This window comes from Leucopleurus acutus (assembly GCF_964270905.1).
Source record: "Leucopleurus acutus genome assembly, chromosome: X".
NCBI classification, from domain to species: domain Eukaryota; kingdom Metazoa; phylum Chordata; class Mammalia; order Artiodactyla; family Delphinidae; genus Leucopleurus; species Leucopleurus acutus.
In genome coordinates this window covers 7,098,946-7,113,810 of record NC_139148.1, presented here as the reverse complement: position 1 = coordinate 7,113,810, position 14,865 = coordinate 7,098,946, and the positions used below count along the sequence as shown (strand labels likewise).

General features: G+C 54.2%; 1 protein-coding gene across 2 annotated transcripts in view; it reads right to left on the bottom strand.

The window, feature by feature from the left end:
* The window catches only part of SHROOM2 (shroom family member 2), a 131,245-nt gene that overhangs the window by 8,979 nt on the left and 107,401 nt on the right, over positions 1-14,865 (bottom strand). Inside the window, exons 6-7 of one of the 2 annotated variants that reach the window (XM_082865241.1) lie at positions 4,731-5,387; positions 94-612 (exon numbers count right to left, since the gene is read on the bottom strand). In XM_082865241.1, the coding sequence (XP_082721367.1) occupies positions 94-612; positions 4,731-5,387 (1,176 nt within the window). Of the gene's footprint in view, positions 1-93; positions 613-4,730; positions 5,388-14,865 lie in introns of those variants that run through there. The other variant, XM_082865240.1, reaches the window with a different exon arrangement.

The window sequence follows — 14,865 nt, the reverse complement described above, 5'->3', positions numbered from 1 at the left end:
CAACAGATACACTCCCTCGCCCTTGTAAGCCTAAGAGGCACCGGGCAAAACCACATCCAACCAGGGGGCAGAACCAGGGCGGCGTCTACTCACTTCTCGTCTGTGGTTCTGGGAGAGGGGATTTTGGGGAGCAGCTTCCTCCGCTGCTGAGCCTCCTCCAAGAGGTGCTCGTCTTTGGGGAAGATGCCCTCCATAAGGTCCATGGTGGTTTTGATCTTCACGCTGGGGTCCAGGATATCCGCCAGGGACTTATCCTTGCCCGCGATCTCGCGGGCCAGCTCCTCCGACTTGAGGTCTTCGGCAGTCCTCTCTTTGGCCTTCACGTAGCTGAGCGTGGGCGTGGAGGCCCGGCTGTCCTTGGCCGTGGGCACCGGGGTGCCAGGGGGCTGGGGCTCAGCGCCCTGGCGGCTGTACAGGCAGAAGCGGGAGTAGGACTGCTCGGACGTGCTAAGCGTCTTGATCTGGTCCCGCTCGAGCCCACTGGGCAGCACGGGTGGCTCCGGGACACGGGCCAGGCCCTGGCGGCTCTCCTTCTCGGGCTGGCTTTCCGAGTGCACGATCTTGATGGGCACCATCTTCACCGTGGTGTTGTTGTCCATCACCCGCTCGATTCTGCAAAGAGGAAGGGCCGTCTGTTAAAGACACGCTGTACGCCCAGGCACAGACCAGAATTAGAAATTGGATGAGAAATCGGCTGGTTTCCGCATCCCCTTACAGCCTGGGAAGCCTGACTCAAAGGCCTGCAGCAGCCCCAGGGGAGAAGCCTTCATGGTCACACGTCCCAGGATGGGGAGACCAGGTTGAGGAGTGCCTGCCACCCCTACCTTGATCTCCTAAGCCTCCTGGGCGTGTAGGTGTCTTTCCGTTTTCCAACGGTCACCTGCACGCCTGAAGGCACATCCGTGGGCCTACTGACAGATAGAAGGGCAGTGTGATGTTCATTTGTTTTTAGGTCAATGGCAGAGCCAACGGTAAGAAGCCTGCTCAGTGAGATTTTCTTTTGCAAGGGACCCCTGCAACAGACAGGCGTGTTTCACAGAATTAGCGCCGGTGCGTCAGCCAGCGTCTCTCACAGCTGGGTGCCTGCATGGTCCTCGCGGTGGCCAGAGGACGCCTTTAGAACAAGCAGCCGTGTTCTGAGCAGACGCTGAGCGCCACCCGGTCCTGGTCCCGGTTGGAAGCGTCCTTGGACCCTCGTGCGCCCTGGGTCTCACCCCACCTGCCTGCCACTGCCCCACACTTCGAGCTGCCCTCCACACGGCATTTCATACCAGACAGATAAGAATCCAGCAGCGAACATGGGACACGCTGCTCCTGCGCTACCTTGGAAATGACTCATGCAGGTGTCCTTTTAAAAAAAAAAAAAAAGTTTGTCGGTGAAAGCGGGGGAGGCACCTCGAGCAGCCACATGGAAGAGAAAACGGAAAGGAACGGCCTGGTCGAGGCAATGGGGCTGCGTCAGGGGCCACCCGAAAGCCGGCTGGTGCCGGGGATCCCCCGGACCAGGGCCGCTGGGACACAAATCCATTTCAAATACCCTTGAAGGACAAATTGGAGAAAGAGAGCCATCTGCTGGTAGCTAGGAGGGAAGGCAAAAGACAGGCCAAAATCATACAACCAACACCCCGACTTGTTCCTAACTCAGCGTAAAACCACTTCTATGATCCGAATGGACGTAATCTTATGGTGCACAAGGGGCATAACACAACACATTACGGTTCTTTCCTTGTTCCTAAGGGTGGGGCACGCAGGCTACAATGAAATAACTTTATTTTCTTCTCTCCTCCAGCAGAAACCACTGAGAGCAGAGGTGTTTGTTTATTAATCTAGGTGGTCATATATAGTCCCTGTCGTGCCTTCTTAGTGAATAAATTTCAATAATACTGCTGAGACATGCTGAACTTCCGAAGGAAAATTCTGGCATCTTATCGAAGCAAGGACACACAAACAAGAACCCCTCTTCATTCCATTCCTTGCATTCCATGCGTAGAGACCCTCAACTCCCGTTAGGGACTTCAAAGTCAGCCTGTATTTGCATCTCCCCCGGCCCGATTTGTGGGGAAACTTAATTTCCAGCGAAGGAAGACACGAGGTAAAAACGAAAACAAACCCTCCGCAGGTTGTCCTATACTTTCCAACAAAGCATCTCTTCCTGGTCATTTCTAAGCACAAATGATCTCTCCTCTTGAAACCTAGGCAGACTTTCACATTTAAGAAGTCTGATGAACTTCTACCTCAAAGTGAAGACAAAACACAGTGGACAAGACCTTACCGCAGCCAGACCGCATCCGTTCCTCATGGTAAGCCGGACCAGGAGGGATGGAGGATGCGGGCTGTGCCGGGCCTGGCCCCCTCTCCGTGCAGCGGCTCCTCCCAGAGCGCGGGCTCCGTCCAGGTGAGCCCCCGGCCGCCCACAGGGGCCCAGCCCCCCACAGCAAGCAGTCCAACCCGCTGTGCTCACACACCCAGTCCCGAGGGAGCCCTCAGCCCACATGCCACCCTGGGTCTGATAAACCACAACCCCCACAAGGAGATTCTCCAACCACAAGATGCCCGAGGTGACCGCAAGACTGTCCGAACGACCCCGAAGCAGCCCCCCAGCTCCATGCTCACACACGCTCCCAAACCCAGAAACCGGCCCCAGGAAATCTCCTGGGAACACTGCTGGGCGCAATGAAATCTCTCATTTTCACTCGCCCGTGCTGCTGGGCATTGTCTCCATGTTGTTGTAAACCAGCAAAACCCTCAAAATTTTAGAAGTTTTTTCATAGTAAGCTTCCTGGCTTTGCAACAGGAGTTGAGGCATTTTTATTCGGAGTGAACGACTCTGAAACTCCCCACAGGGTGGGAAGGCTGCACTTTCTGCCTCGCGGCATCCCTTCCGCGGCCCGGCCCGGCACGAGGGCGGGCTCTGGACCTGCCTGCTGAATGCGGGAAGGCGTGTCTCAGGGACACAGGAGCTGCTCTGCACCCTGGCTGGTTCCGCAGCAGAGGTAACTGGAGGGAGGGACAGACGAACGCGGAGGGAGATGAGGGGGGCGGGTAGTGGTCAAGAAATCAGTCAGCACACGTGCAGACAAGAAGAGAGTCTCTGAGCTGTGCCCAAACACCAGGCAGCTTGCGAGGCCCCGGCCACTGTGTTGCGCTCGCTGCCCGTTGGTGGCTGATGGTGGGTTTGGAGCCGGCCAGCGCTCGTGTGGAGTGCCGGCCTCAGGTTCGCAGTGTATGCCACGGGCATGCCTCTCTCTTAGGCCCACGCTAACCGGTAACACCCGCTCTGGGGACGGGGACACCGAACTCAGTACAGTATGAGCCACTTCCCACCTCCTGAAGTCTACAGACGTGGTGAGCACTGAGCAAACACGTGGCCCTGTTTCTCCGCAAAGCCGTGGAGCCCGCTGTGCCCAAACCAGCTCCCGAGACCCGAGGGGCCCGGTCACCTTCCCTACAGCGGTACCAACACACTCCACCAACCACACAAACTACTTCATCGCTTCTCCTCCCTTTCAGGGCTGAACAACATTGCCAACAGAAAGGATCTCTAAGTGACACCTGCATTCTGAACGATGCAGAACAGTGCTGGCCCGCAAGTGCAGCCGCATTTGGCCATGCCACGCACGGAGACCCAGGACGCTATCAGTACTGTTTCCTCTCTGTCAAGTTATCTTAAGGGTTAAAAAAAACAAAGTTCAAGACTCTACAGCGGGGAGATCCAGCAGAACCTTCCATGATGATGAAGTCAGCCATCATCTGGGCTGTCCAGGGTGGTAGCCACTAGCCCCAGAGGGCGCAACTGAGCAACGGGTTTCATTTCATTCTCATTAACTTATATCGCTATGGCCACGTGCGACTGGTAGCTACTGTATCAGACGGTACTGACATGCAGGGCCAGCGAATTCTTTGCTGGGGGGCCGTCCTGGGCACTGTAGGATACTAAGCGGCACCCCTGGCCTCCGCCCAACAGATGCCAGGAGCCGAGGAACAAGCCCCACGCCCAACAGCTGTGACGCCCAAAACGTCTGCAGACACGGCCCAGTGTCCTCCTGGGGGCCGCAATGCCACCCCCCCCCGGCTGAGAACCAGTGCTCTAGAGAATGAGAAGAAAATTCCCCCCCTTCTATTTCTCATTTCTTGACTGGTCCCTGCCTGACAGCATTCACCAGTGGCTCAGTGGGCACAACCGACAATCCCATGCCGGTGACCCTGAGAACAGCACCATGGGACGGGATCGAGTTTTCCTCTGCTTTAATAAAAGGTAGACACCACCTCAGCCTTTTCATATAAAAAGAACTAGAAAAAAAGGCATGTGGAAATACGGGACATCGCGAAAAACACCGATTTTGCTTGAAAGTCTCATGCTTAGGTTAAACTTGATTACAAACAGAACTCAGCTGGGAAAACCAGCCCCGCTGTGCAGAAGCCTGTAGGTAAGGCAGCTATCAACCTGTCGGGCTTGGGAACAGGACCAGGGGACAGTCTACTCCCTCCTTTACCTCCCTCACCCCCTGTGGGGCAGGAAAGCCCCCAGCAAGTTAACAATCCAGCTGACCACTCGAGTGGTGGGTTCTCCCCCATGTCAGCCCCCAGGACCCACTTAAACTCCAGGACGGGGAGCCGGGAGCAAGGCGGCAGTGGTTCACCACCCAGGAAAGGAGCGCTGAAAGCCTCCCACGGTGGAAGGGGGCCGGCAGAGGGGAAGAAGGCTTCAGGCCGCCGTCCAGAGACAGTACCTGGTGGAATTATCATCCTGGACGAGCAGCGGGGGTTTGTCCGTCAGCTTCTGCGGCGCGAACTGAGGCGACGGGGAGCGCGAGGTCTCCATGGCGGAGGTCTGCAAGGGCCGGAACTTGGAAAGGAGCGGCGCCTCCCGCCGGGGCCAGCCTGCGCGCTCGTCTACATGCTGCCCGGCCGGCTCCCCCGCAGCCCGCGGGCCATCTGCCGCGGGCCGGGCGGCGCTCGGCTTCTCCGCCGCCGAGGCGCCGGGGCTGCAGCGGGCGAGGGCCGGGCGGTCCGAGCACGAGCACACCTCCGGGGCCAGGGGGCGGGGCCTGCCGGGCGCGCCCAGGTGAGCAGCCGCAGGTACGCCCGCCAAGGGCCTGGGCTCACGCCTGGGCGGCGGCGGCCTCTGTGGGGCGGGCCTCCGGGAGAGCGGGTTAGCGCTCAGGGGCCGGGGGTCCTGCCCCCGGGCGTGCGGGGCGGCAGGCCGGTCCGCGGGCGCGCGTTCCTCCGGGTATCTGTAATCGCAAGGAAGGGTCCCCGCCCGGCCACGGCCCTCCGGGGGCACCTCGGGAGCTTCCCGGGAGCCAGCTGGTTCAGAGACCTGGGACGGCTGCTGGGGGTCCCGCTGCGCTCCTGGACTGTCTTCTGCACACGGGGCATCTGCTTGTCTAGGAGAGAAAGGTAGAAAAATGAGCCAACGGTTCCAGTTAACATCTTCTCCCCAAACAGGACTACACCCACGTCTCCATAACCTCCTTCAGTCATGTTAAGGAATTCAATCCACATACGTTTGCCTGCGCCTGTCCCCGCTGCGATTCCTAACACAAGGCATCAACGCCAAACACACACTGGACATTCGCCAGTACGCTGGCGTGTCATACCACAGGACAGGAGGTACGCACGTTACAGACACACACACGTGTACACACAGACTGCAATTTGGGGGCAAAATGTAATTCACACAAACATTTAAAAAAACAATGTGTGTAGAAATCCTCAAACTGTGATATTCAGAAATGTTTACTTCATGTTGCAACAATATTTTCATGTGGTTTATTTCGGGAAATTACCATATACAAAGGGACGGAACTTTCTAAGACGGGCAGCAAGTAAACTGATAAACTTTAAAATCAGTAGTCTGTCATTAAATAGAAGAAAAACAGAGGCTTCGTTTTGGAAGCTGCAGTGTGACACTGATCTTTCCATACTCATCCATTTCCACATCCGTATCCATTTCTATCTTTCCCTGAAACGTACTTACATGCGCGCACGCACACACACACCTGCAAAACACATGCAGGCATGCTTCACGTGCACGTATAGCTGTGCCGAAGCTAAAGCTCGTGGGCGTTATAATAACCATCAAACTCGCAACAAGTCAGCCGGCCATGCCTTTGCTGCTTTCGCTGACACACTTTCTTCCCACCTGACTGAATAATGAAATGAGCCTCTGACTGACCTTTCCGTTCACAGGAAGAGCTGTTCTCCGTTAAGACACCCTCAGAGCTGTTAAAGGAGACCCTAAAAAGGGCAGCAATCAGACACCCAGTAGGTAGAGCACAAGTGCCAGTAAGAGATGTAACCTACTGCGAAACAAGTGGGATAGAAGACCTCCTCCCCACACACCCTGGCAACCCCTTGGGGCCCTGGACACGATACCAGGCCTGGGCATTACAGATGTCCCAACCCCATCCAGGCAGCTGTTCTCAGAGTCAACTGCTCGTTGCATGTCTCTCTTGCTATGTCCTCAGGAGAAAGGTCCCTTCCAGGTTCAATGGCGGGTCGAGAGTAGACCATGGACCAACCCCAACTCCCCTCCCTTCCCCCATCAGCCAGCTGGGGCCACACTCCTCACTGGCACTACCTCCAGCCCAGAGACAGCAGCTGCAAGGGCTCAGCATCTGCAAGAGGACAGAAGAGAGCCAGACCTGCTGGGACCCTAAAAGGGGCAGGTTTGTTCTCTGCTTCCAAATTAAGACAATATTAACCCAGCTTGGGGAAGTTAGGTGTTGTTTATTTTTATTTTTTTAATCTGTACTGGGCACACATTGATGAAAGAAATGCTAACTTATTGAGGTCTGGGGAAGTCATTCCGGCTTACACATAAGTTAACTTGAATTTTATGCTAACTTAAACAGCCTGTTTGTGGCCTAGCAAACATACACTGTACATCTGCATTAATTATTAAAGAAAAGGGCGCACTGACCACAAGTAAAGAATGTCCATGTTAAAAATAAAGACTAAATGCTTCTGTTCCCGGAAAGTCCATGCGGGCGCTCCTTCAATGCTAAGACTCCCTTTCCCAGGTGCCAAGGCCACACTGACTCGCTGTGTACGTGCTGGTCTGTTTTGAAACTGTGAAGCAATGTATTCCCGACTTGTTTAACGTTCTTTGTTTTTGACAAGACATAAAGCTGTGCCGAACGCCATGCTTCTTGGGAGCAGTTCCTCAGACTACTCTGGGAAGCAGGCTTCTCTGGGCTGTAGTCCTCAGTTTGGCTCAGATAAAACTCTTTTCTATTCCTGTTACAGACTGTTTTTTGATTATTTTAAACTAGAAGTTATCAAAATAACCCAAACACTGTAATGGATGGTTTAGAGAACAATACACAGCAGCTGTCTGGTTACAAAAGACAGAATGGCATTTAGACGTCATCAAATGGACAACAGTGGGAGAAGTGTGACTCACAGCTCAGATGCCCTGTCACACACTACTTCATCTGGCCTGCCGCGGAAAAGCAAACCTCGTGCCTCCCTTCCATTGAAACTATAGTGCCTCTTAAGACAGTAAAACCTAATTTATTACAATTCATGAACGCCTCCCCAATCTTGCACTTCAAAGAGTTGAGGAACACTTGAACTTTTTTGCTTATTATAAAACTCTTGAACTCTAGCATCCACAGACCCACACGAAAGCACCTGGTACCTATTAAATGAATAGCCACCACCTCATTAAAACGGAGAATTAAATCAGCTACAATTTACTGCTAAAATCTAAGCGTCTTGGGCCATCTGGGTTCATATTTAATATGTTGATTTAAAAGGAACTCTAGGGACTTCCCTGGTGGTGCAGTGGTTAAGAATCCGCCTGCCAATGCAGGGGACACGGGTTCAAGCCCTGGTCCGGGAAGATCCCACATGCCGCGGAGCAGCTAAGCCCCTGCGCCACAACTACTGAAGTCCGCACGCCTAGAGCCCGTGCTCCACAACAAGAGAAGCCACGGCAATGAGAAGCCCACACACTGCAACCAAGAGTAGGCCCCCCCACCCCGCCTCGCCACAACTAGAGACAGGCCGCGTGCAGCAACGAAGACACGATGCAGCCAAAAGTAAATTTAAAATATAAAAATAAAAGGAGCTCTATTTGCAAAGTGCCTTAGGACACGCTAAGATCTACCCAGAGAAGGTAGAGGTCACACCTGTAGGAGCAAAGCCCCACTGAGAGTGGGACAGTGACTCAGAGCAAAAGACCCTCTGTCGTCAGCAGGTGCCCCGGGCTCCTTCCTGCCTTACTAGCACCGCAGCCTTCGCAGGACCCGAGGGCACTCTAAGTGAGGGCTGCCTGGCCACGTCTCATTGGAGGAGCACAGTTAGTCCCCTGTGGCCCACCCCACATCTAACTTCACATGGCAATTTCTGGGCCAAGTTTGTCCTCCACCCCTGATTTTTTCTTGGCTTCCTCCCGAACTTGCAAAGTGAAAGCCATAAAAGCACGAATTGGTTCTTACTGTCCCAGCTGGTAAGAATTCAGGAAATCCAGCTCACAAAGAAAGGACTAAAGGCGGGAATTTGGGGTTCTACTGGGGTCATATTCCAACCTGTGTTTCTAATAGGTTCCAAGTGACTAGTCTGTACATAACATGGATAATGTGTGTGTGTTTACATATCACATGTGTCGCACGTGTCTGTGTGGTATCCGTGTGTATGCATGTATATCCCCTTCTATTGTATCTTCACGGATAGTCAATGGTGATAGCAAGATCCAGACGTAAAGACCAAGAAAATACAATGAGTTAAGGACTCTGCACGGGCGAGTAAGCAACTAAGTATCTCCCTGCACGCACTCCAGGGTGGACCCAGGAGCGGGGAGTCAGCAGCGCAAAGGAGAACTGCAAAGGCAGCCGTGATATACGGCTTCGGGTGCTCATTCCCCTGTGGAACACACTCAGGACCTGTTACCAAGGAGACAGCAGCTCCCAGGGCAGGGAGGACAGGCCAGCAGGTTCTCAGCGGCTGAGGATTCCACAGACCCACACCCCCCTCCCAGGGCTGGAGCCCAGCAGGCCGACTGGACGCTGTGAAGGACACGGGGAGGGGAAAGGTCCGCAACAGGACTGCAGAGGGAAACACAGCTAATCTGAAGGGGGAAGAGCGCAGGAAAGGCCACCTTCAACACTGCCCGGTAGTGCAAACACCCTGCGAGAGGACACAAACCACTGTTAACAGCCCCAAAAAATGTAATCAAAAAAAACAATTATAAGTTATGTATCAAATGCTCTTGAAATCCCGTCAACACTGCTCTGATTCAAATCTCCACTTTTTTTTTTTTTTTAAGTACGTGGGTCTCTCACTGTTGCGGCCTCTCCCATTGTGGAGCACAGGCTCCGGACGCGCAGGCTCAGCGGCCATGGCTCACGGACCCAGCCGCTCCGCGGCATGTGGGATCCTCCTGGATCGGGGCACGAACCCGTGTCCCCTGCATCGGCAGGCGGACTCTCAACCGCTGCGCCACCAGGGAAGCCCTCAAGTCTCCACTTCTGATCATGGTGTGGAGACAGCCAGCCCTGTGTCTAAGCACAGGCTGCATCCCTGAGCGGTGGCGGCTCTATTTCCAGATGCCATCTGTTCCTGACGAGCCCGTGACGTCACTGGGCTCCTTGTGTCCTCGGGTGCCAGTGTTCTGCTCCCTGCCGCCCCATCTTCTGCACAGCTGCCCTGCCCTCACACAGGCCCGCGGCTCCGCAAGCCCTGCGGTCTCCCGGCCTCCGGGTAGCCCCTAGCACAGGGCTGGTCACTCTCTCTGATGACTGTACTGTTCACTGGTCTCCACTCTCACCCTGGGGCTGTGAGCACCTCGACGGAGACAGGGAGCCAGGTTTTCTTCTCCAGGGCCTCGCGGGCCATCGTTAGCTACGTGCACTGGGTCACACCACGGCCTAGACGTCTGTTACATGCACAAAGGCATTCATGGCTTTCGGTCCCCGGGCAGAAAGGTAAGGAGGGAAAACGCATTTTTTCGGAGATGCAGGCAGCAGGGTTCACATGAGCTTGCATGTGAACATTCCCAACATAAGCAAGTGTTTCTGGATCTCCCTGGGATCACTAAGTTAGCACACCTCTGTAAACAGGGTGAGCAATTATCCTCACCAAAGAAGAGAAAAATTCCAACTCTCTGGACAACTTAACTCACACAGGCTTCTTCCCTCCCTTCCTAAGTACTTCTGGAATCAATGATCAGAAGAGGACGCACGGCCAAGTGTGACTTGTGCCCACAGCTACGGCTGGAGGCTGTTACTCCTAACGTGCTCTGGGGCCTGAGGCGGCTAGAGAGAACTAGGCCACGCCCGACTGGGGCTCCCTCGGGCACCCACTTGCAGGCGCAGAATCACTTACTAGCTATGTGCCGTCGGGCAAGTGACTGTGCCCCCACGGAGGTTCATTCCCTCACCTCCCCGGGTGAACCACAGGCCACATGGGGTCGCTGTGGGCGGGGGCAGAGGCAGACAAAGCCCCTGGTGTGGAAGGACCGGAGTGGGGCTTCCTACCAGCCGGATGCTACACCTGGCACCCACCAGGAAGGGGCCGGCGTGCGGCCGAGCAGACCCCAGAGCAGGTCCCCGCGATACCGACACCCTGTGTACCTTCTCCCCACATCACGGCACAGCACAGGCCCCCGAGCGGGGAAGGGCATCCCAGCGGCAGGCCCCCACCCACCCCGGGGCATCTGTGGGTACGAAGGGCACCACCAGAACTCCGTGCAGTGGAACTGCCTCATTACAACAACAGAGAGAGGGGGAGACAGAGAGAGCTTCCAGCGGATACCACCACTTAGACTGTACACATGGCCAGCACACCGCCAAGGTCAGCCATGGACCGGGCGGCTGGGTGCTCTGAGAAGTGTGCTTGAGAACGTGCTGCAGACCCAGGGTCCGGGGCCTGCGCTGTCTGCAGAGTGAAATTGCCTGACAGCTGGTGAGACCCGAGGGGCTGCCTTCCAACAGAGACACGCTTCCACCAAGGACTTGAGTCACAGTCCGAGGTTCCTAGAAACCGCACGTCTGTTGGCTGCAGGTGTGAATCACGGTGATTTTGTGAAGTGTCGAACTGTTTGTTAACGATCAGGGACACTGGCGTGTTGGGAGGTATCGGGCATCGCCACTCAGGTTGTCTGAAGCCGGAGGACCACCAGGCCTTAGCACAGGGCCAGGGGGCTGGGGGGACACGGGACACCCACACCATTCCATGTGCAGGTCTCCTGAAGGAGCCGCTGGTGTCGCCAGGGATCTTCCTGTCCCCCAAGGAATCCCCAGCAGCCACCCATCGCCTTGGGGAACTGCAGGCTCGTCTGTCTACGTGGCACCCCACACAAGCCCAATGAGATGGGGGGCAAGACGTGGGAACCCAAGAGAGGCCATCAACCAGCTGACCAACCAATCCACTCACCAATGGACAGAAACACATGAGAGTCTGTTCAAACAGCACGGATGCCCTGGAATGACGGCGTTACCACTCTTCTCCCAGGAGACACCAGTTTTCCTTGGCATTTCCCACGTGGGGAGCCCCCCAAGGGCACAGGCTGTCCGACTGTCCTTCTCTCTGTTTCCAGGCACAAAACCAACACTGACCAAATGAATGCACAGATATGCCAGTGAGGATGCAGGAGGGCCGTGTCCACAAGTTCAGCTCCCAATGTATATCCTGGAGGACCACCTTCAGGGAAGACGGTAGCCTGAATCATGCTTCACTTACTCATTTTTTTCTTCTTTTTTTTTTTTTGGCTGCACGGCGCAGCTGGTAGGACCTTAGTTCCCCGACCAGGGACTGAACACCGGCCCTCGGCAGTGAGAGCGCAGAGTCCTAACCACTGGACCACCGGGGAAGTCCCCGGTCATTTCTTCCCTGCAACCTCTCCAGGGAAGCTTCCTCTGCACCAGCCCCCAAGCAGGCTCTCCCTTCCGCGATTCTAATGCCATGTGGGGAAAGCACTTACTTTACAAAACCAGATGAAATGTTACTCCTTCCGTGTCTTAACAGATGGATAAAAAGGTTTGCTGCTTCCTTTGGGTTTTATTTTGGCTTGCAGGAACTTGGATGGTAAAAGGAAAGAACTCGAATTAGAGAGACTGATGTCATTTGTGGTTAAGTGGGAAGAACAGATGAAAAGACGCCACTCACAGATAATCCAAAACCAAATGTGTAAAGGCACTGATTTCTTGAGGGGCTGGTTTCCAGTAACAGAGAACACCTGGGTCCAGAGATGATCACCTGGGACAGCCCCTCAAGTATCCAACGCTACGTTTTCTTCGAGAATCTATTCCAGGCCTTTCTTACTTCTGTCGCTAGAGACCTTCATTCTTCGTCCCAAGATGTGACCCTTGGAGGTTTTGTTTTTGTTTTGACAGAAATCAGGCAAATCCCCTCTGCCAATCAAAGCTCCAGACCGGTTTCTGTTGCAAAATTATTTTTCAGAAGAAGAGAATCATATCACCATAGACTAACGGAATAAAAATGCTATTTTCATGTGATTTTTTAAGCCAAGTTTTCTTCTGCCTTTCTCTTACTTGCTTTGCTAAAAACATACATTACACACAGTCTTTTGGGCAAGCCTGACACCGATCTGAAATTTTCTTACAACTGGCCAAACTGATTGGATTAAGATGTCTGGAGAGGCGGGGCTGGCCATCAGCAACGCTGGGCCACCTGTCATAGGTGACAATGTGAGTGTGTGCCGTAAGCTGACTCGGCAATCAGGCGGGACACGATCTGTCTTGTGAAGCTGGAGGACAGAAGAGGGTCCTCAGGGATCCACAGTGACCTCCCAGTCCCAGTGCGGAGCTGCTACCTCCTCAGATGGGCACTCAGACCCCTCGGCTCAGCTGCACACAAAGGCAGCCAAGCCGGTCCCACACACTCAGCACCGGTCAACCAACAGCTGACCAGAAGGCACCTGAAGCGCGGAACAAAACGCAAGCCACAGGCGGGGAGGCGCTCAAAAGAAGCTCCATCTGCCTTTGACCCTACAGCCCCTGCTACGCCCATAGGAGACCACTGTATCCTGTTCGATAGTAGACCAGGCTGTCTAGAGAGCTAAGTGGATACATTAGAAAGTATCCCAGGGCTTCCCTGGTGGTGCAGTGGTTGAGAGTCCGCCTGCCGATGCAGGGGACACGGGTTCGTGCCCCGGTCCGGGAGGATCCCACGTGCCGCGGAGCGGCTGGGCCCATGAGCCATGGCCGCTGAGCCCGTGCGTCCGGAGCCTGTGCTCCGCAATGGGAGAGGCCACAGCAGTGAGAGGCCCGCGTACCGCAAAAACAAACAAACAAACAAAGTATCCCAAACCCACGGAAAAGAACAGAGCAAACTGTAACAAACATCAGAGGCTTTACTACCCTCCCAGGAATAAAGTTACCCTTTCCGTACTCATTTCCAAAGTTTCCAAAAAGAAGAAAAACTAGAATGCTGCAGATACACAACCCCTTGCCCTTCCCTCCCACCCAGAACCACCCCTGCCCTTACTGCGGAGAGCCAGGCAACATTTTTAGTTTTATTTTTTGGTTTTAAAGCAAGCTATCTATCTATCCATCTATCTGTCTATGCATGGCTGCACTGGGTCTTCGTTGCTGCACGTGGGCTTTCTTGAGTTGCGGTGCGCAGGCTTCTCACCGCAGTGGCTTCTCTTGTTGCGGAGCACGGGATCTAGGCACACGGGCTTCAGTAGTTGTGGCACGTGAACTCAACAGTTGTGGCTCTCGGGCTCTAGAGCACAGGCTCAGTAGTTGTGGCGCACGGGCTTAGTGTCTCCGCGGCATGTGGGATCTTCCCGGACCAGGGATCAAACCCATGTCCCCTGCCCGGCAGGTGGATTCTGAAACCACTGTGCCACGAGGGAAGTCCTAAAGTTTTTAGGTAAGAAAATTTCCACTGAATATGTGAGAGAGGATATACAGGCAATCCCCAAGTATCCGACAATCATTTTGTATTCACAGCCAATCTTATTTCTTCAAACCAACCCCCCCTCCAATTCTTGTCGAGACTATTCTGAAGAATGCAGATGATGATTTTAGACACACGAATCTAAGCTCTCCTCAGACTTACTCCATCAGAAAGCCAGGCCTGGGCAGATGGAGGTAGGGACCGGGGAGGAAATGCTTGCCTGCAAATCTGTGTCTGACAGAACACCTCCCAGGCAATCTGGATGTCACGCCAGTGTTAGGAAGCTGTGCTTTATGGGACCTCCCTTCCCAACTTCCTTCTCTCTCACTTTTCTATCCACTTTGGGTATTAAAAGCTACTCCTGAAGTTTTCATCCTTGGCGTGGCATGTCTCTCCCCAACTAGATCATCATCATCTGAAAAAAAACAAAACAAAACGATGAGATACCCCTTGGTACCAAGCCTGCAGGGACCAACCCACAGTCGTGCACCAGGACAGGCTTCCCGAACCCCGGCCCAGGGGATTGGGCGCTTGGGCTGTAGTTTGCTGAGCCCTGGTCTAGAAGTCAAGGAAGACAGTAATTTTTGCAAAATGCAAACATATGTCAGTGCTCACTTTGATACGCACTCTGCAGGCTATGACAAGAATGCTAGGGAAGGGATTTCATCTACATGGGGGAGCATCTGGGGAGTTTAAAACAACGATTTTAATTACTTTTCTGCGCCCCCCTCCTTTTGAGCTGCTAGTAGGAGCAATGGTCCCTCGTGACCGTCCACCTGTGAACCAAGGGCACCTCCACAAACTGTCATTCAAAGTCGTGACGGTCCACAAAAAAGGGTGGTGGGGGGGAATTCTGTGGTGGCCCAGGGGTTAGGACTCTGCACTTTCACTGCCACGGCTCCAGGTTCAATCCCTAGTTGGGGAACTAAGATCCTGCAAGCTGTACAGAGCAGCCAAAAAAAACCACAATAATAACCAAAAATGACAAAAACA